The following is a 21,146-nucleotide window of genomic DNA, read 5'->3' on the forward strand; positions in this document are numbered from 1 at the left end:
GCAAATCATAGCATCTTTATCTTTTCACCTTGTACTATTACTCCGAATTTAAATTGCTCTTTAACATCATTAACTGCTAGTTCTATGTAATGATTAAAAAGTAACTTGGATAGGGATCATCCTTGTCAGACTCCCTTTCTCATTACGATTTCTTTCTTATATTCTTCAATTATTACTGTTGCTGTTTGATTCCTGTAAATGTTAGCAATTGTTCTTCTATCTCTGTATTTGAACCCTAATTCTTTTAAAAATGCTGAACATTTTATTCCAGTCTACGTTATTGAATGCCTTTTGTAGGTCTATAAACGCCAAGTATGTTGGTTTGTTTTTCTTTAATCTTCCTTCTACTATTAATCAGTGGCCTAAAAATGCTTCTCTAGTCACTATACTTTTCCTGAAACCAAATTGGTCTTCTCCTAACACTTCTTCCACTCTCCTCTCAATTCTTTTGTGTAGAATTCTACTTAAGAGTTTTTAATGCATGACTAGTTAAACTAATTGTTCTGTATTCTTCACATTTATCGCCTCCTACTTTCTTTGGTATCATGACTATAACACCTTTTTGAAGTCTGACGGAACTTCCCCTTTTTCATAAATAATACACACCAGTTTGTATAACCTATCAATCGCTTCTTCACCTGTACTGCACAGTAATTTTACTGGTATTTCGTCTATTCCAGGAGCCTTTCTGCCATTCAAATCTTTTAGTGCTCTCTTAAATTCTGATCTCAGTATTGTTTCTCCTGTTTCATCCTCTTCAACTTCCTCTAAAACACCATTTTCTAATTCATTTCCTCCGTATAACTCTTCAATGTATTCCATCCACCTATCGACTGTACCTGTCGTATTATAAATCGGTATGACATTTTTGTTTAACACATTATTGGATTTTAATTTATGTACCCCAAAATTTTTCTTTAACTTTCCTGTATGCTCCGTCTATTTTACCTATGTTCATTTCTCTTTCTACTTCTGAACACTTTTCTTTAATCCACTCTTCTTTCGCTAGTTTTCACTTTCTGTTTATAGTATTTCTTAATTGTAGATAGTTCCTTTTACTTTCTTCATCACTAGCATTCTTATATTTTCTACATTCATCCATCAGCTGCAATATATCGTCTGAAACAAAAGGTTTTATACCAGTTTTCTTTATTCCGCCTAAGTTCGCTTCTGCTGATTTAAGAATTACCTTTTTAACATTCTTCCATTCTTCTTCTTCGTCGGTGGTGCAATGATTACCTTTGAGATCCCTCTTGCGATGAGGGAAGAAGTGGAAGTCGCATGAAGCAGAATTCGGCAAGTATGGCAGATGTGAAATAGGCTCAAATTTCAGCGTGTGGAGAGCCATCAGAAAGTTTGTGCGGTACCCATCATACACAGATTTTACAGTAACCCAATTATTCGATAATATGGCCTGCTCATTCTTTAGATACATCTAACTGAAAAGCAATGCATTGCTGGGCGATTCACTCGTTACTTTGAAGCAAATCGTCTACCTCCTTTCCATGTTTCTTGTCAGTCACAGAAACTGATCGTCTGCTGTGAGGTGCTTCCTCAATTGTCACTTTACTTGCTTCATATTCGTGAAATTTCAATGCCTACCTATTCACAGTACTCCTGTCAACAGTTTCACTAGTGTAAACCGCTTTTAAATGATGAAAAGTATTCGTAGGATTCACATTTCCTGTTGTTAAAAATTTGATCATTGCGCGTTATTTTAACCTTGTTGACATAATGGTCATACTCAACTCCATTTTAACTGCTACTGAAAAAAGACCGGTAAATGGATTTCAATGCATTGTTGCAGGTTTGTAGAGTGGGATTTTTAGCTATCATGTACTGCCATGCCCAAGTCGATAGTACCTTTTGTCTCTGTGTAGCACACTGGTGTGCAAAATTTCCCAGCTGAGCCTCGTACATGTTACACAGTAGGTGATTAACACAGTAGACTGTCTTTTTAAATGGTGATCACTTTTCTAAAAATTCTTCAATATTCTTCTGAAAAAAAGATAATTTCCCTCTAGAAATATTTTTAAAATGTTTTTTAAGAACCTAAGAAATCTATGACCATCTTTTTTTTATAGAAACATTTTTAGTAAACGTATAATATTGTGAGTAATGAATGAGTGCTTTGTAGATATATGCTTGTATATATTTTTGAATACATTATTGCAGTACTGCTATGAATATGGGTAGACTAAACCTGTAATTTATAGCTATAAAAAATGAAGTTAGATTTTGCAGTGTTCATTGTGTACCATAATATCTGTTCATATAGAGTTACCAGTGCATGCTGAGCTCAATCTCTTAGTGAAAGTAATGGAAAAAGTTCATGTATACGTGGGTCTAGAAATGCTTTGATAGTGAGTTAGGCTAGTGAAAGATATTGCCATAATTCTTGGGCAGAGTGAAATAAAACCATACTGAAATTCTAGCAACACAATTTAAGAGGTAAACTTGATAGTATCTTATGTTTTTTGACCTGCCAGATTGAATAAAACAGGTTCCAGAACTATATCGCCATTAGTATTCATAATATCTGATGTAAAACAGAAAAATGTTTTGTTTAAAATCACATTTTTTTATATTTGTAATGCAGAAACTTTGTGTTAAGTGACTATTAAGTTAGCAAAACTTTGCTAAATTACTAATAATTGCATAAAATCTATTATTCAAATTGTAAAGAATTTAATTTTGAGAAAATTGATGTAAAATAGCCCAATAAAAAACAATTTGAAGACAAGAAATTTGATTTTATTATTAACATTTACTGTATGAAAATAATGGGATTAAATTTACAAAGCATGTTTACTTTTCTACAAATTGCAATGGTACAAAAATATAATAAAGAAAATAATAAAATAAAAAACTATAGTACTATGTTATTCTGTTTCATGTGCGTAATCAGTAAGAACAAGATCCTTCTGTTCATTTGCATTATTGCAACTGGTTGAATATGAACGCAGTTGTACAGTTTAGTTTTATCTACAGACGAGGCTGAATTTACTGGGATGGCATCAATAACCTTCGCACCAAATACACATGAGCAGAAGTCAATTCATATATGACAGCAGAATGTAATTAACAACACCGATTAATTTAGTAACTATATTAGTTAATGAAGTTAAGTACTATACATAGAACAGTATATTTATATACAAAGGCTAATATCATTGTACGTTTAAGCACCCGTCTTTTGTAATTTTTATAGTGTTCGATGCGGGTTTGGTGGTCGTAACCACACTTTAACATCTGTGGTGACTTACTAAGCGTTCCTGGATACTCTGTTTTCAGATGCTCCAGATTGTAAAGCAGAAGTCGGCGTTAGGATGGGTGAGACACCATCCCCTGGCATGCGGGCTATGGGAACCCGTAGATATAGACCGAGTGGTTTCTTGAGTTGCATTGAGAAAAGCACCGGGTATTGACCAACTAGACCCGAATTGGTTTTCGCCAATGACTGTCTCCTGTTAGTTCGTGGTAATTCACGACTGCAACTAGAAGACCGAGCGCAGGCGGCTTTATCAACCACATAGGGCTGGATGGATATTCAAAATTTAAGGATTTCAGTGCCGAAGACGAAGTTTATGTTTCTCAACGGTGCAGACAAATTATCATACAGTCATAACCCCTCTATTAAGTAATCCGCACTCCGCATTAGATTCTGGCAGTCTCTGACCGTCAATCGAAGACTCATTTGTGTGTGTTAATACAATTCTATTATTGTTCAGTCAAAATTTACACTTCATACAGTTAACATGTCCAGTAAGTAAATTACACATATTCTTTAACAACGTAACATAGACATTAAATTAAATCTGAAATATGTTAATATATATTGACCATTATAACTTACAAAAATATACTCCTTAAATATAACTGAACAGTGCATTTTATTTACCATGAAATATGAATTGGTAAAATTAATACACAATAAATACACCCAACAACCAAGGTATGGCACCAAGGCGGTTCTAATTTGACAATATGTAAGAAAGAGATACTTTCACAGCTGTACAGTACAACAAAGATTAAATAATGTACATTAGATAATAATATCAAAGCTGTATTACAATGAAAAAACTATTTACAGTATATAATAAAATATAATATGTTAGAAAGTAATATTAATATAAGAATTAAAATTAAGATATTACTTCGTTAAATCTCTTTTCTGAATAAGAGATCTCCAGGGCTAAACCTACATATTTTAGATGTATCTTTCATTGCCTATTCGGTGCAATTTTACGACCAAAATAACATAATTGTAACTTTTCTTGTACTTCTTTCTATCATATTTCATTAAATTTATATTATCTTTGTTTATTTTCAATTTAAATTTCTCTCTAAGCAATGAATCCGTATGTATGATTTACTAGTTTCAGTTCATTCACAATTTCAATTAAATTATCTTTGTCTAAGAATTAATACATTTTTTATTGAAATATACCAGTTGCCAAAATCTTTCAGCAGTTCTTTTATTTTTTCTTCCATTTATAATAAATTAAAATAGTTAATGGAAAAAATGAGGATACATCCTCATCTCATATGTTTGACAGGTTAATGTCCACCATCCAATAAGTAAAACTTCTTGTAGGGGTTATCATAATTAAAATTGAAATCTGTAAATATTCATCTTAAGTTGAAAACTGGGTGAGACACATGTAAGGTTTCTCTTGAAAATACTTGTGACATTATTCTGATTAACCATATTCGTGACAGTTACAAGAAGTAAATCATAGTTAGAAGTGTCAGAGCACCTTGTCATATATACTAACCCTTATGACCCTTATAACCTGTATTTGACCCTTCGTTGTTCAAATGTATAAATACTTATTTAGTATGCATTAAATATATAAATGTGGGTTCATCCTTCCTGCATCTTGTTAGTTCAATCTTTGAAAATATTAATCTCTGGGGTTACTCCTAGGCAACCATGTCAGCAGTTAATAGAACTGAATAATAATGTCACATCCAATCATTTATTGAGCTACTTATATGTCTGAACTTTGGTTGATGGTTGAATGTTTTTCATGATATCCGGGAATCGTCAGTATCTGCCTGACTTCTCTTTCACCAACAAAGCCAAAAAATTGAACCTCTAGAAAGAGTTTCTTTGAGAAAGTTAAAACAGATCATGGCTCTAAACTAACTAAAATATTTATTTCTACTCTTACCAGTGATCTTATTAGAACATTTGCAAGCTTTTCTCTTAAACATTCTAGAAAATAGGTTTCAAATCCCATGTATTTAAATGACGTTTTCATTAAATTTATATTATCGTTGTTTATTTTCAATTTACATTTCTGTATCGGCAATGAGTTTTACACATAATTAATTTCTTATGCCAATTAAAAGTCGGTTATACCTAATAACATCATTACATAATTTTTTACTGTTCTAATAGTAATTTTGTCTTTTTTTAAAATCTTTTTTTTATTGTAATGTGTATAGATCAAACACCATACTTAATTAAAGATGTTTGCTGCAGCAGATGATTGCTTATTTATCAATAAATGTGATCAATAACTCGATCATATAGTTCAATTCCTATTGATTTAAAAAATTTTTCTTCTTTAGAGTTTTCAATATATGTTATTTAACTTTTCTTTGCAAGTTGGTGTTAAGAAACAAAGGAACCATGTTGGAGATCTATAAGAATCATATAATTAAAAATTTATTGTCTTTTGATAATAAATCATGGTTGCATATTACTTTGTGTTTAGAAAATAATAAGTAAATATATTCATTTATATTTTGTTTGGGTCTACTGAATTATAATTTAAAAATTGTGAAATATATTTAATCTAAGTATTATGCTCACTCAACATTGTTTTATTGACACTAATGATCTAGAAAATTATGTAGTTTATAAAATATTAAACTTTTTTCAGGTGATATAGTTTTTCTCAGTATAAAAAAAGTTATTTTAAACTTTATATTTAATGCCAATGACTATAATGGTCATTAGCCAGTAATAAATGTTAAGGGAAAGCACCCATCATTAATTAACAAAGAGTTCTGTGAAAATTGGTATCTGTTAAATGTTTCTTGTGAAATTTTTATTTTTTTCTAACAGAAGGGCCTTGAGAGTTCAATTTAAAAAAAAAACAAAAAAAAAAAAACAGATTAGAGAAGAAATAAGAGCTATTGGTCTGTTATTATTTTGTAAAAGTGGTTATTTGGTTGTATTTTATTTAAATTTTTTTTTCTCATTGCAGTTAATTTCTCATATATTATTTGTTACTGTTTTATTTATTCAAAGTAATTTACAGTTTCTATATTTGAATATTGATTACATATGTAAAATATAAAGGTATAAGGAAAAAAGTACTCAAAAACGTGTTATATTCAACTTTATTGTTTATTTTATGGTATTTGAATTTTAAATTATTATTGAGTTATCTCAGTGACATGTCTAAATCAGTAGACACTACTATTTTTTATTGATGATTATCTAAAAAAAAGTAAAAAAAAAACAAATAAGTGAAACATATTAGGCAAATACTTCAAAAATTAAGTAAAAATTTTAAAAAGTTTTCATTTGAATTACATATTGTTAAGGTAGAAACAATTATTGTGAATGAATAAGCGTTAACAGATAAAATTATTTAAACCTTAAATAATCTTGTGTCTATTTTTATTTCTGCATAATCATGTGTAAACTGTAATAGCTAGTTCTTTTTAATAATTCATTCTAGTTGTCTTTAAAAGCAACTACCGTTTTTATCCTTGTGCTAATTAACTGTTGAATGTTTATAATTTTAGGTGAGGGTTCAATTTGTTTTTGAGTTGACAGGTTTGTTTTTTTTTTACTTGAACTGGTCAGTCTTTTTAATGATGACTACGATGAAAAATTGTATATAGTTTTAACCTTACAATACATAAATGCAGTGAAAAACACATCATTAAAAAACCTTCAGAAGAAAATGCACCAAAACCAGATTCGTATCGATAGCCACAGTCAGTAGGCAAAGCTGTAAAAAAGGTGATATGGTCATTACTACACAGTCCTGGGAAAAAGTTAGCAGTAATAAGAAAGCTTTTATGTGATACACCTGAAGTCAAAAAAGATCGTATGAGGAGAAAAGTGCTCAACAAAGACAGACTTACCTGAATGAAACAACTCAACAAACAGTAATTCAGTTTTATTGTTGTAATGATTTGAGCGAAAACTGTATTCTAATGAAAGCTCATATGATGGAGAGTCTAATGCACTTGACACATACAAATTAGAACTCAATGAGTTTGGTCTGGTTGAATCTGCGGGTAAGAGGTCAAAAAATATACTTTGTTGGCCAAATTGAGGGTAAAGAAACTAATGATTATCAAATAAATTTCTTACACAAGAAAAGAGATTCTTGAATTTTCTTCTTTCTACAACAGGACAGCAGTCTTGTGTCTGCAAGTTATATTGTTATGAAGCTACCTGAGTTATCATTAGCAGGTGGCACATTAAGGGCTGCTTCCACCATAAACATTCTGTATGGATTTGTCACAGTATAGTGTGGATTGATGTTTCTGTAATTTTTTTACTAGATCTATGTTATATTTCCTAAAAATAAGTATAATTACACCTAATTAGTGGTTTTTATTGATTTAATGAAACATATTAATAAATAACTCAGCAACTCCTGAAAATAACAAACATTGTTGTTAAAAATTGGACAGTGTCACACCCGGACAGAAAAGAACCTCTTTTATTTACAAAAAGCGACATTAGTTATTATTCTTGCCATCGAACATAATCACTATAGAATGATTTTTCACATTATTACCAGTTATCAGATTAAAGTCTATCAAATTAAATAAGGACAATTTAAAAGGAATAATTTTAAAAAAATAAGTGACTGCTATATTTATACTATTGACATGTGATGCTCTTCAAAGTTGTGAATATTGCTAAGTAATGTTATTTAATTCTAAAGAGAACAAATCCTTGTGAAAATGTCACACCAGTGACAGTGGATTCACCCTAATTTGGTTAAGTTCCCTAATATGCTGTTTTTCTATATTTATGCAAAACTTAGCCTTCTTATAACTATTATTATTTTTTTAAACCATTTTGATACGTTCTTAAAAATCTATTATTTTTTTCTGTTTAACTATTAATTTTATTTTGTAATAGACAACAAAGTTTTCTGATTTTTTGTGTTTGTATTTTTGTCTTTTCTCTAATAATCTAATTAATGATTTCTACATTACAAACCATTCTTAAGTCCATATTCAGTTTTGTTTTTTAAATCTTTTGTTTTCTATCATTATTATCAATCTTTTTATTTCCATTTTTAACCTATTCTTATCTTCTAAGAATATAATTTTAATAATTATTTTGTTAATAATTCTGTTAATTTTAGTAATAATTTAACTTACTTTATTTTATAACATACTCTGTAGAACCTCATGCATTAGCCATCATCTGATCCACTACCAACGCCACCCGCCTCCGCCACCACTACCACCACCACCACTACCACTACCACTACCACCACCACCACTACCACTACCACTACCACCACCACTTCCACCACCACTTCCACCGCCCCTACCACCACCACTGCTACCACCTTTTTCTCCACCTCTTCCATTTAAATAATTCCAAGAATTACTATTACCACCTGGGGCACCAGGAGTAACCTGGCCAAAACTGTTACCAGGAGCACCTGGGCCAAAACTGTTACCAGGAGCACCCGGGCCAAAACTGTTACCAGGAGCACCCTGGCCAAAACTCTTACCAGGAGTATCCTGGCCAAAACTGTTACCAGGAGCACCTGGGCCAAAACTGTTACCAGGAGCACCCGGGCCAAAACTGTTACCAGGAGCACCCTGGCCAAAACTCTTACCAGAAATATCCTGGCCAAAACTGTTACCAGGAGCACCCTGGCCAAAATTGTTACCAGGAGCACTACCATCACTGCCACCACCGCCACTACCACTGCCACCACCACTTCCACCACCACTGCCATGACCATTTTCTCCACCTCTTCCAGTACTATATCCATTTAAGTAATTCCAAGAATTACTATTACCACCTGGGGCACCAGGAGCACCCGGGCCAAAACTGTTACCAGGAGCACCCTGGCCATAATTGTTACCAGGAGCACCTCCGTTTAAATTTGTTGCTCCTAAACCACCAGTACCGCCTCCTGGATGTCTGCCATTACCACCATTACCGCCATTATTACTAATTGTGTTAGTTCTGATAGGGTTGGTATAATACATCCGTCTGGAAAAAATTAATTCATTACCATTTATTTATTTATTTTATTAAAGCATTTTTAAAATTACAAAAGTAATATTGCACATTGTAAAATAATATACATTACACTAAAATACCAAAGCATCTTTACATTTATAAAATTTTATAAAACAAAGAAGATTACAGTTTCAAGTAGAAACTTATTTTCCAGTATTCTATTTATTTATGCTGTTACGTACAAAAGAATAGTTTTAATTTTAATATAATTAGATAATTTATTATAGTATTTAAGTCCTATCTAAATATTTTTTTAGCTATGATAATAATATAATGAATATCATGTCCCTGATGTGTGTGAAGTGAATGGTTTCTCGTAATTATATTGAGAGAAAAATATTTTTTCTCTTTGTAAGAATTTTACTGGTAGTTGTTACCAAGTATCGGCAATATATGAATGTGTATATTACTGTCTGGCTATGGTGTGTTTAATTTGGTAGCAGTAATTTGATTTAGAAGAAAGTATTGTTTATCATTTCGTTTAACAAGTTTGGCTTCTAACAACTCGCATCAAAATTAAAAAGAATCATATAACTCTGTATGATTTATGTACTTGTATGGTTACTGTCATTTTAGCTGGGTTTTACAACCTGATTAGTGTTATTTATCAAGAATATTTTTTGGCATAGAAACTCATCAATTAATTATGTTTTAAGTAGGATTTCCCTATAAATTGTTCATTTAGATCTTTAATCATATGAATTGCTGACGATTACTTAGCTGTGCAATATTGCTACCTAATTATTACAATTAGAATTTAGTTTACTTATCTATTTCATGTCATTAAGCAGAAATGTAACCAAGTTATAACATTTCATGTTGCTAAAAGTCATAAAATAGTTATAATTTTGCAAACTAGTAGGACTATTATAAGTGATGGCATTTAATTTCCTAATGGTGCTTATTGGAAACAACTTACTTTTAATAACAATAAATAATCTTTGCCCTCTATAAACAATCAGAAATTCTAGTCCTTATACATGCAGCATTCTCTATGGTCTATTATATATTCAATATTGATTGTTACTTCTAGTATAACAGTCCAATTAGATGAGAATTTATTTCAATGAAGTGTACATTATGAGTAAAAACAGATTATTAAATTTTAAATATTAAATTATTAAATATTTGATAAGATTATTAAATTTAGACAGAATATTAAATTCTTAGTAATTTACATAACTCTATATTTTAATTTATAATTAAGAAGAATAATGTGAATTACAGCTATTTTTAACTTGACTATGTACTTATACTTGAATAATTTATTATTTGAAGAGTAAATATTGCTGCTGTAAAATATTTTATGATGAATGATTCAAATTTATGATTAATCTTAAATGTTTATTAAATGAAAATATGTAGATGTGCAGTAGTTCTAACTGCGAATTTGTGTTGGCAGTGCTGTTAGTTCAGTAGAGGTGATAGTATATCATGACTGAACATTATTGGTGGCAGGCCAGATGCCAGTCTAGCAATTCAACTTTACTCTGCATATCAATCGAGCTTTCTGAACTTTTGTGAGTAGTACTTAGATTTGAGAAAAAAAATTCTTTTACGTGATAATTTATTCCTATCTTAAAAATCTTTTGTCTATTTATTTCTATAAATTATAATTTTGTTATTGTTACTAATAACGATATCATATTTTAGTATGATATTACTAATATTAAATATTCAATAAAATAACTATTTCAGACATTTTATGACCATAAGAAGGAACATAATTACTGTATTATCAATCGTTATGTTTGTGCAATGACTGCACAAACATAACATAACTAAAATTCAGCAACATGCTGTCTGCAGTCGTTGCTGTTATGTTTAGACATAAGTTTGGCAAACAATTGCAGTCCATACCTCTATCAAATGATACTGTGGCTCGTCAAATCGGCGATATAACTCAAGATGTACAGTATCAGCTTTTCAGGAGGTTGCATAACAAATTGTTTTCAATTCAGCATGATGAGTACCTCATTCAATTACAACAAACAGATGGCAATAAAGATACTCATTTCATTGCCTATGTCTGATCTTATGATGGTATGTCAGCAGTAGAAGAACTACTTTTCTGCAAATCAATAAAACTCAAACTAACAGCACTCACATTATGTGCTATCTTCAATGAATTATAAATGAAGCAAACATAGAGTGGAAAAATTACGTCAGAATATGCTCCGGTGGTGCTCTTTGGATGATTCCAAAGTAAACAAGCACTTGTGAAACAAAAATCTCCACAGTGAGTCAGTACATGTTGCATGATTCACAGAGAAGCTCTGGCTTACAGAGAAATGAGTGCTAGTCTGAATATTGTGCGGTTGTAACTGTAGTAAATTATATAAAAATTAGACCCTTAAAATCAACAATCTTTTCTGCACTTCGTAAAGACATGGGTGCAGTATATTCAGCGTTACTATTTTGTTGCTATGCAAGATGCCTATCATTTGAGAAATTTTTGCAACGTGTTTATGAATTAATTAATTATAAATTAATGAAAGTGCTATTTTTCTAGAAGAGGAAAACCGACCAGAAATCAAGACGTTCGAGATGGTTTACTTGTGATGGAATTGAGCTACTTGGTGAAGTAGCTCAATTCTAAATTCGAGAAATAAAATACCTTTAATCTTCAACTCCAAGGAGCAAATACACATATGTTGGATACAAGTGATAAAATTAATGCATTTTGTAGAAAATTCGAATTGTGGAGGAGAACGTTAAAGCAAAAAACCTAGAAATATTTGCAAATGTGGATGAATGTATTAAAATGTACAAGGCTGAAAAACAACATGTGAAAGTTGTTTTTGTAATTATTGAAAATCATTTAGCCATGCTGGCAAAGAACTTTAAAAAGTATTTTCTTACTGATGACAACTTGGTGGCAAGTTGAGTGGGTTAGGGATCCATTTCAAAATATTCCTGAAGGGCTCTATACTGCCAGAGAAGAAATCTTCACAGACTTCACTGCAAGTGGCAAAATCAAAAGACAATTTAGTAATCAGTTTTTGAATTTTGGGCAGTGATGGATGATAAGTTTTCTGCAATGAAAACAAGAGCATTTCATGACTACTGCCATTTTCAACATTCTACCTTTGCGAAACCGGATTTTCTGCGGTGGTTGCCTTGAAGACAAAATATAGATCTCGGCTAAATATTGAAAAAGAACTAACTGTCTATTTTTAATATTAAACCTTTCTTTGAAAATTTTGAAGAGAGGCATAAGGGAGTCACTAATTACTATTAAACTTGTTTTTAATTTAGTATTGATAAATCAATTATTAAATACGTTGTGCAGTACTGATGCAACCCTATTTAAAAGTGTATTATATCAGTAAAAATGTGTATTTTATTATTTATTATGTCAGATTATATTTTGTTTTGGTTTCCTTTCAGTAAATTAATAAATTTTTTAAATTATATTTTCTTTTTGATATGCTTGCACTCCCATTCAGTGTTATTACATCTGTATCACAAGGCTGTACATTAAAATAATTTTAATAGGTTTTATTGCAAATGTTGATGAAGAAAAGAATTTTATGATTTGGAGTTTTTCATAAATTACAATACATAAAAAGATTAAAACATAATAATTTAATTTTAACACGTTTCTTTTTTAAAAATCATATAAATACTAAGAATTATGGCACGTAACAAATGCAAATGATGTTTTTTTGTTGTTTTGCATTTTAAGCAACATTAGAAAATTATTATTTAACATTATTAAATTATTATTTATCAGATCACTGATAAATATGAACATCTTAAATTGAAATTGCATTCAATATTGATTCACTTTTAATTCATGGAATTTATTTAATTAAATATGGCTTTGGTTATTGGTGGTTCATCCAACATTTCCATCCCTTATTTTCCAGGAATCCTCATGTGAGTGTTATTTTATTTATACTGTGCAATCAAAACATATTTTGTATGGGACTACGTTACTGTAAATTACTAAGCTTAAATAGCAGAACAATTTAGAGTTATATTGACCTGGTTCTAAAAATAATGATTCATTGCTAGTTGTATTTGTTAAAACTATAAATTTCTTAATGATGAAATTTCATGACTGAACAATTATATATATTCATACTTTAAATGGTGTATAATATTTTTCATTTAAGATATTTTACTTACTCTGGAGAAGAATTATGTTGATATCTGAAATCTTGAAAATTATAGGGGCCAGATGTCTGGCCATTATATGTTAATAATGATTCCAGAAATGCTGGATTTAGTAGTCTTAACAAACTGTAACATGAATTAAAATTACATAAGCAATTTAATTTTTTACATTGAAATTGAAGAAAACTGAACTTATAAACAATCTATTTGTACTGGAATTTAAGATTTAGTGTAAAAGCATTTGTGAATTGCCACAATCAATGTTAAATGTACGTTTTAATGTAATATTTTTATTCATTTTGTTTCTCCCGTGATAATAATTATTAATTTTTTACATAAAGCTATAGAATCATGCTTTTTATACAAAATTTACTTTCTGTCTTTCCAGATGTAAGATTTGTAAAATGATTATTTTCTACTTCCACAAAAATTTAGTGTTAAATGACTAGAAGTTAATGCAATATTTATATGTAAAAACAATTTAAACTTATATACATTACTGGTAAACATAGATTACCTCTAATTCTGTAATACTACTGTCTAGGCAATTCTACTGAAGATGTTACTAATTACGTCTGAAAATCCTTTTGAAGATTTAGTGTTCAGAACATGATTTTTTTAAAAATATTTAATAACTCTAGGTACTATTTCAATGATGTTCTGTTATGAACCAGCTTTTATCAATGTCTATTGTTTTACGTTGTTTGCCATTCTTCTATTTCTTTTGAAACACACATATTTAAGTTAATATCATATCAATATTTTTTAATTAGGTATGCAGTACACCAGTTAGTATTTCAAATAGATAATTATATTAAGTAGGCTTTTTTATAATTTAATTAAAACTTTAAATATTGTGAATATCACAATGCTAGGAAGATGTGTTTTGTTTTTGGTTTACATTATTTACTTATATATTAGTATCATGCTGCAGTAACTATGGGTATCGCAAAAGACTGGCATAGAATCTACAATATAGCAGTAAAAATAATTACTTACAAATTTATTTGTGAAGGTTGAAGTGGATAGGATCTCACTATTGTTACAGCCAGTGTAGAGAGTAGAACTAGCAAGCATTTTGTATGCAGCATAATTCTACAGTAATTAATAACTTAGTAATTGTTATTGACTTACATGAGTTTAAGGTATTACATGTGCAACTGTATTTATATATGCTGGCCAATATCCTTTGTTTAGGTATCACGTATCATAATTTTTAATTTATTATCTTATTTTAATAAATTATCTTTATGTTGCTTTGAGTTTAATGCAAAATAGTTATAAATATTCATGCCTACTGTCAACTTTTATCTTAAATAATTAATAAACTGACTTGCATTTACTTTTAATTAAATATATTATTTAATCAGTATGATTAAATAATTTATTCAGTATGACATGATTTAATTACTGAAATTAAAATCCCTTAGTTCATTATTAAAAAGTATCAAAGGTAATGCTTTGATTAGATGCGGTATTGATGCAGCCCTTCAAGATTCCCTATCTAGTGCTAGTCGTTTCATTTCAGTATACCCCCTACATCCTACATCCCTAACAATTTGTTTTACATATTCCAAATGTTGTCTGCCTACACAATTTTTTCCTTCTACCTGTCCCTGCAATATTAAAGCGACTATTCCAGGATGCCTTAAAATGTGACCTATAATTCTGTCTCTTCTTTTAGCTATATTTTTCCAAATGCTTCTTTCTTCATCTATTTACCGCCGCAACACCTCTTCATTTGTCACTTTATCCACCCATCTGATTTTTTAACATTTTCCTATATTATCATTTCAAAAGGTTCTCATATTTCTTCTCAGATACTCCGATCGTCCAAGTTTCACTCTCATATAAAGCGACACTCCAAACATATACTTTCAAAAATCTTTTCCTGACATTTAAATTAATTTTTGATGTAAACAAATTATATTTCTGACTGAAGGCTCGTTTCACTTGTGCTATTCGGCATTTTATATCGCTCCTGCTTTGTCGATCTTTAGTAATTGTACTTCCCAAATAACAAAATTCTTCTACCTCCGGAATCTTTTCTTCTCACATTTTCACATTCAGTGGTCCATCATTGTTATTTATACTACATTTCATTACTTTTGTTTTGTTTTTGTTTATTTTCATGCGGTAGTTCTTGCGTAGGACTTCATCCATGTCATTCATTGTTTCTTCTAAATCCTTTTTACTCTGAGCTAGAATTACTATATCATCAGCAAATCATAGCATCTTTATCTTTTCACCTTGTACTATTACTCCGAATTTAAATTGTTCTTTAACATCATTAACTACTAGTTCTATGTAATGATTAAAAGTAACTTGGATAGGGAACATCCTTGTCGCACTCCCTTTCTCATTACGACTTCTTTCTTATATTCTTCAATTATTACTGTTGCTGTTTGATTCCTGTAAATGTTAGCAATTGTTCTTCTATCTCTGTATTTGAACCCTAATTCTTTTAAAAATGCTGAACATTTTGTTCCAGTCTACGTTATCGAATGCCTTTTCTAGGTCTATAAACGCCAAGTATGTTGGTTTGTTTTTCTTTAATCTTCCTTCTACTATTAATCTGAGGCCTAAAATTGCTTCCCTTGTCCCTATACTTTTCCTGAAACCAAATTGTCTTCTCATAACACTTCCTCCACTTTCCTCTCAATTCTTCTGTGTAGAATTCTAGTTAAGAGTTTTGATGCATGACTAGTTAATCTAATTGTTCTGTATTCTTCACATTTATCGCCTCCTGCTTTCTTTGGTATAAATAATACACACCAGTTTGTATAACGTATCAATCGGTTTCTCACCTGTACTACCGAAGCCGAGAGTTCCAGCGTTCAAGTCCTAGTAAAGCCAGTTATTTTTACACGGATTTGAATACTTGATCATGGATACCGGTGTTCTTTGGTGGTTGGGATTCAATTAACCACACATCTCAGGAATGGTCGAACTGAAAATGTACAAGACTACACTCATTTACACTCATACATATCAACAACTGTAAGGTTCTGTCCGCGAATGGCAACTTTGAACACAACATGATGTACCTACGAAACCTGCCGTATAAGACACTATCAAGCGACTTCCTGCACAGAATAGCAGACATACAGGTATGCCTTACACAAAACTTTTTCCAGCTGTGAAAGCCTGGCAGAGATCACTCCTAATTACATATGGGTGCTGCAGAATAAACAACATCGAGGCTCCATCTCTCTACAACCTCACCTAACTCAACCTGGGCTACATAAGCACCTTGGGCATTTAGTTGACCGAACCTAACCATCTAAGGAATTACAGTACAGCCCAACGGCCTTTATGTAACAACCACACGCCCTACTAACAACTGGGTGCTCATGATTCTTGTGCAATCTCTTAGCACAGGATGGAGCCTCAGACTTATGCGAACAATCGTCACACTTGTGGCCCTCCTCGCCACAGTGAGCACACATCGAGGCCAACTTACAAAATTGAGCACTGTGACCATATCTGCAGCGTTTGAAACATCTTTGTACTCCACGTATTTTACTCGGCAGGACTTGATATCGATAAACAGTCTACCTGCGGACATAAATTTTTGAAAGAGACCAGAACATACCTCAAAGACTGCGTGATATTTTTGGGTATCACGCCTACCGGTTTTAAAGACCAACCTGCATTCCCGGAAGGCGGCTTCATCCAAATCAGGGTTCTGCTCCCTAACGAGGGACAAGACATCTTTATCGGTAAGGTTACGGTCAATATTGTAAACTACAATACGGGGCTTACGCGTCCTCTTCGGGTTTATTTTTTTTCTACATTCATTCGCTTAACCGCCGTGTAATTTCTAAGTACTCGAATCTCTAGGAATCTGTTAGTTTACATTCGACCAGATCAAAAATAACACTGAAAAAGACTTTATACAACGCAAATCTCTGCTTGTGTAAAGAGACCGCAGATTCTTCGCAACCACCGTAAGGTATTACTTCAGAGGATGAAGTAATATGTAACATGTATGATTGTAAATGAAGTGTATTCTTGTACAGTCTCCTGTCGACCATGCCGGAGATGTGTGGTTAATTGAAATCCAACCATCAAAGAACACCGGTGTCCACCATCTAGTATTCAAATCCAAATCATTATAAAAGTTACTGCCTTTACTAGGATTTGAACTTAGAACTCTCGACTTCGAAATCAGCTGATTTGTGAAGACGAGTTCATTATTACAATAACCAGGTGGGTTACCGTTTGCAAACTGTGTTGTTCTTTTACGTGTTGGTCGGAAAGTTAAGATTATTTTTCGGAAACTTTCTACTTCGTATTGAATAGATGTGGTCTCTTCATAATCCAAAGATATTGTCGAACCCCCATATACCGAACTTCCATATATCGAACTCTCTTTCAGGAACTTTGAATTTTCATTAGCAAAATGGTGTCTGTATATCGAATAAAATTTCTACATATCGAACAAAAAGTTTCACATAGAAAGTTATGTATTCCGGTGGAAATAAAAATCGCTCATTGATTTTGCTCATAAGAAGGAATATAAATTAAATAAGAAAAAACTGTTTCAGCGATTCTTACTGCAATAGAAATTCACGAAATTCAGGAAGGTTATTTACGACTAAATACTTGTCGGTGAGGTCCTATTTTATTCTTAGATTCTGTTCTTGGAATCCCTGTATTAACATGGAGCGAATCTTTTACTTTAAACTCAATTTAGCTTTTTAGATTGCTTGTTATGAATGTGGTTTAGGTAGAATTATAACAATACAAATAGAAGGCATTAATATAACGATTCAGGATTATGATTTATTAATTTTTTGTCTGCCAGACATCATCTAACACAAAATTTTCTTCTGCTACTACATTCTTAATTTATAGAAAAAAATTGTTGGTATTCTTATCAGGTTTCTTTTGATATTAAATAGTAGATGATTTGTAATATCATCATGAATAACATTTATCAATGGAAATGTGGTTTTCACTTGCCATATGTACATTTGTCATGTTTTTCTGGATGAAGCTATGTCGTTGGTAATTGTTTGGAATTTTTTTTATTAACGATAGTAAAATCCTTTCGCTATCTTTGCAAAGATACGCCTCTAAAATTCATCACCTACCTCTCATAACAGTACTCCGACTATACGTAAAAATAAATAATACTAACAACTCTGTCCGTAAAAGTAAAATAAATTCTATTAATCTTAATGAATATATTTGCAGTCAAGCTGATTCTGATCTTAAAATATTACAGAAATTCCTAAAAAAATTCCCAAAAATCATTAATTACATTAATTATTATTAGTTATGTTATGTACATAGAGGAGCGCATTCATTAATCCATTTTCTTCTGGTTGTGTTGAAAACTTTCTGTATTAATCGTATGGAAATCTTTTTTAAATAACTGGGAGAGTTCCTTTTTTTAACATACGGTAGTTATGGATTACCTTATCTATCTATTATCTTATCTTGGATGTTATTTATGTACTATGTACTGATCAGAATATGATGTTTATTTGCTGGTTTTCCATTCCAGCAATCGTTTTATGTTTTAATTATAACTGCTCTCGTAATTGCAATATGACTTCACCAGCTTCCAAACTTAAAGATATTTTTTACAACTGTTTTGTTGAAATTTTGAATAGTTAGTTTTGGATAGTTAGGTTAGGTTATAAATATATATCCGTTAGCCAATCTCCACGGTGGAGTGGTAGCGTCTGGGCCTTTCATCCGGAGGTCCTTGGTTCGAATTTCGATCAGGCGTAGGATTTTTTTATACGCTACAAAATTTTAATTTCATGTTCCCATGCACATGCTTCGAAGCTTATATGATGAATCAATCAGTCATTTATGAAAAAAACAGTTGTAGGAGGTTATCAATTAATTATAATTGGAGGCAATAGGATGTAAAGTATGGTTTAACAATATGATTTGGAGATATTTGAAAATATATAAAGATACATTACTCTTTTTTACAATACTTAGAATGTAAGAATTAAATCAATTTTTGTGTACTATTTTACAAATTATTATTATAAATATATCTATATGTTTATGTAAATAAGTATATATTAAGTGCATAAAAATTACACTTTATGTTAGTTGTGTTATTATTATTAGATCATGGTATTTTACCCGCTAATTATACCCTTATTCACAGCCGGTCGGAATGAGGCAAGGTATGGGGTCGAAACTATTGCATAGGTGAGAAAATTTACGTATCATACAGGTTCAAAATTTCCAGACGCATGCGGCAACCGCATCATGGCACTCATGGAGCTCCAGGGTTATCATATCAAGGTAGTATACTTTCTCATCAATGCGCACGGGCACAAAATCACAGTTTTCTGCATTGGCAGGAAGAGACGAGGTTGAACGCCAATAGTCTTAGGCGTCATGTGAAGCGAGTGCGGAATTTCTCTTAGTGCGCTGATGACGGTGAGTGCTATTATAACTTGTTCCTGGGTCCAGAACTCCCTGACCTGATCCGCCAAATCCCTGTTCTCTGACAGTTTCTTGGCATGCTTCTTCTGGATGTTAGTAGCCAGTGGTATCGTCACTTCGATGATTCAGTTGTTTTCCTGTTTTTTTGGCCACAACGATATCTGGAAGATTGTGAGCCACTGGCATATCTGTGAGAACCGTACGATCGCAATAGATCTTGTAGCGGTCATTCTCCAACACGGACAGAAGAGCATAACTGTAATAAGAGTCGGACACATCAGGAAGTTCCTTGTCGAAGGCCAGCTTTTGGTGGAGATGCGAGCCACGTTATTGTGTTATTGTGTACTCCATATCGGGGCTAGGATCTGGCAGCCGCTAATCACATTTTCCAAGGACTCGCTCGTACTCCCACACAATCGGCAGTTGTCCACAAGCACAACAAGGGACCTTGACTACGTACGTACATTCATTGAACGTGCTGATTACCGAATCCTGAATTGCGAACGGAAAACCGTCAGTCTCGGCGAACAATTTGGCTTCCTTCAGTATGCATAGGAGGCAACATAGTCTCTTCATACAGTATGGAGGCAAAACTACCGTGAAGCTCACTCGCCCGCCATGCATATATCTTCTGCCTTTCACTTGGGATATCGTTTAGTGGGGTATAGTCAGTGTCGCTACGGCGAAGTGGGGTTAGACCTTCATCCCCCCTCACCATCACTCGATGAAACATGCTGGATTGACTTCACTCTTGAAATAGACCCTGAGGTTATCATGAACAGTAGTAGTGTGCAGTTGTTTCTCATGAACTTCAAGGAAATCCGCGACACCTCTTCGTTCCTTGCCGCGGGACGTGTGGAAGCGAGCCGTGAAATCGCGCGGGTTATAAGCTCAGTGCCTGGTGAGCTCACTCCTAAGAAGTTGATTTAGCTCCTCAAGCACCATCCTTGATCATCTCAGAACCCTTTAACTGTAGGCAACCTGCTGTTGCCTACAGCGTAGGGGTTGATGTCCTTCACTTTATTTTCCTTACTTAACTAAGACTTCATGATAGCATGCACATGAGCCTTAAGGCCAGATGTATGGCTTTGGCTAATGCCCACATTTTGAAGGGGGCCAAGATATAGATAGGTTTCCCAACACTGCATAACTGTCATAACTGCAGGGGATCCAGGAACAGTTCACTACAGTCATCTATCTGTGACCAAACCCCTTTCTCATGTCATTAACCTTACATTTTTCTAAGCCAAACTTCATGCGTAGGTCAACACTGAATTTCTCAACCAGCTTAACCTTTTCCCATCACAATGCTCCACGCTTCTTAGCGCTCCGCAAAAATATGTTG

General features: G+C 32.3%; 1 protein-coding gene across 4 annotated transcripts in view; it reads right to left on the reverse strand.

Annotated features, from left to right (window-relative positions):
* Nucleotides 1–6,342: 6,342 nt before the first annotated feature.
* Nucleotides 6,343–21,146, reverse strand: part of LOC142325968 (uncharacterized) — a 40,895-nt gene continuing 26,091 nt past the window's right edge. Inside the window, exons 1-4 of one of the 4 annotated variants that reach the window (XM_075367960.1) lie at nt 14,378–14,536; nt 13,391–13,504; nt 8,374–9,226; nt 6,343–6,457 (exon numbers count right to left, since the gene is read on the reverse strand). In XM_075367960.1, the coding sequence (XP_075224075.1) occupies nt 8,428–9,226; nt 13,391–13,504; nt 14,378–14,469 (1,005 nt within the window). In that variant the 5' untranslated portion in view covers nt 14,470–14,536 and the 3' untranslated portion in view covers nt 6,343–6,457; nt 8,374–8,427. Of the gene's footprint in view, nt 6,458–6,804; nt 6,978–8,373; nt 9,227–13,390; nt 13,505–14,377; nt 14,542–21,146 lie in introns of those variants that run through there. The other 3 variants (XM_075367961.1, XM_075367958.1, XM_075367959.1) reach the window with 3 other exon arrangements.

Source organism: Lycorma delicatula, chromosome 6 (assembly GCF_047948215.1).
Source record: "Lycorma delicatula isolate Av1 chromosome 6, ASM4794821v1, whole genome shotgun sequence".
Classification (NCBI taxonomy): Eukaryota; Metazoa; Arthropoda; class Insecta; order Hemiptera; family Fulgoridae; genus Lycorma; species Lycorma delicatula.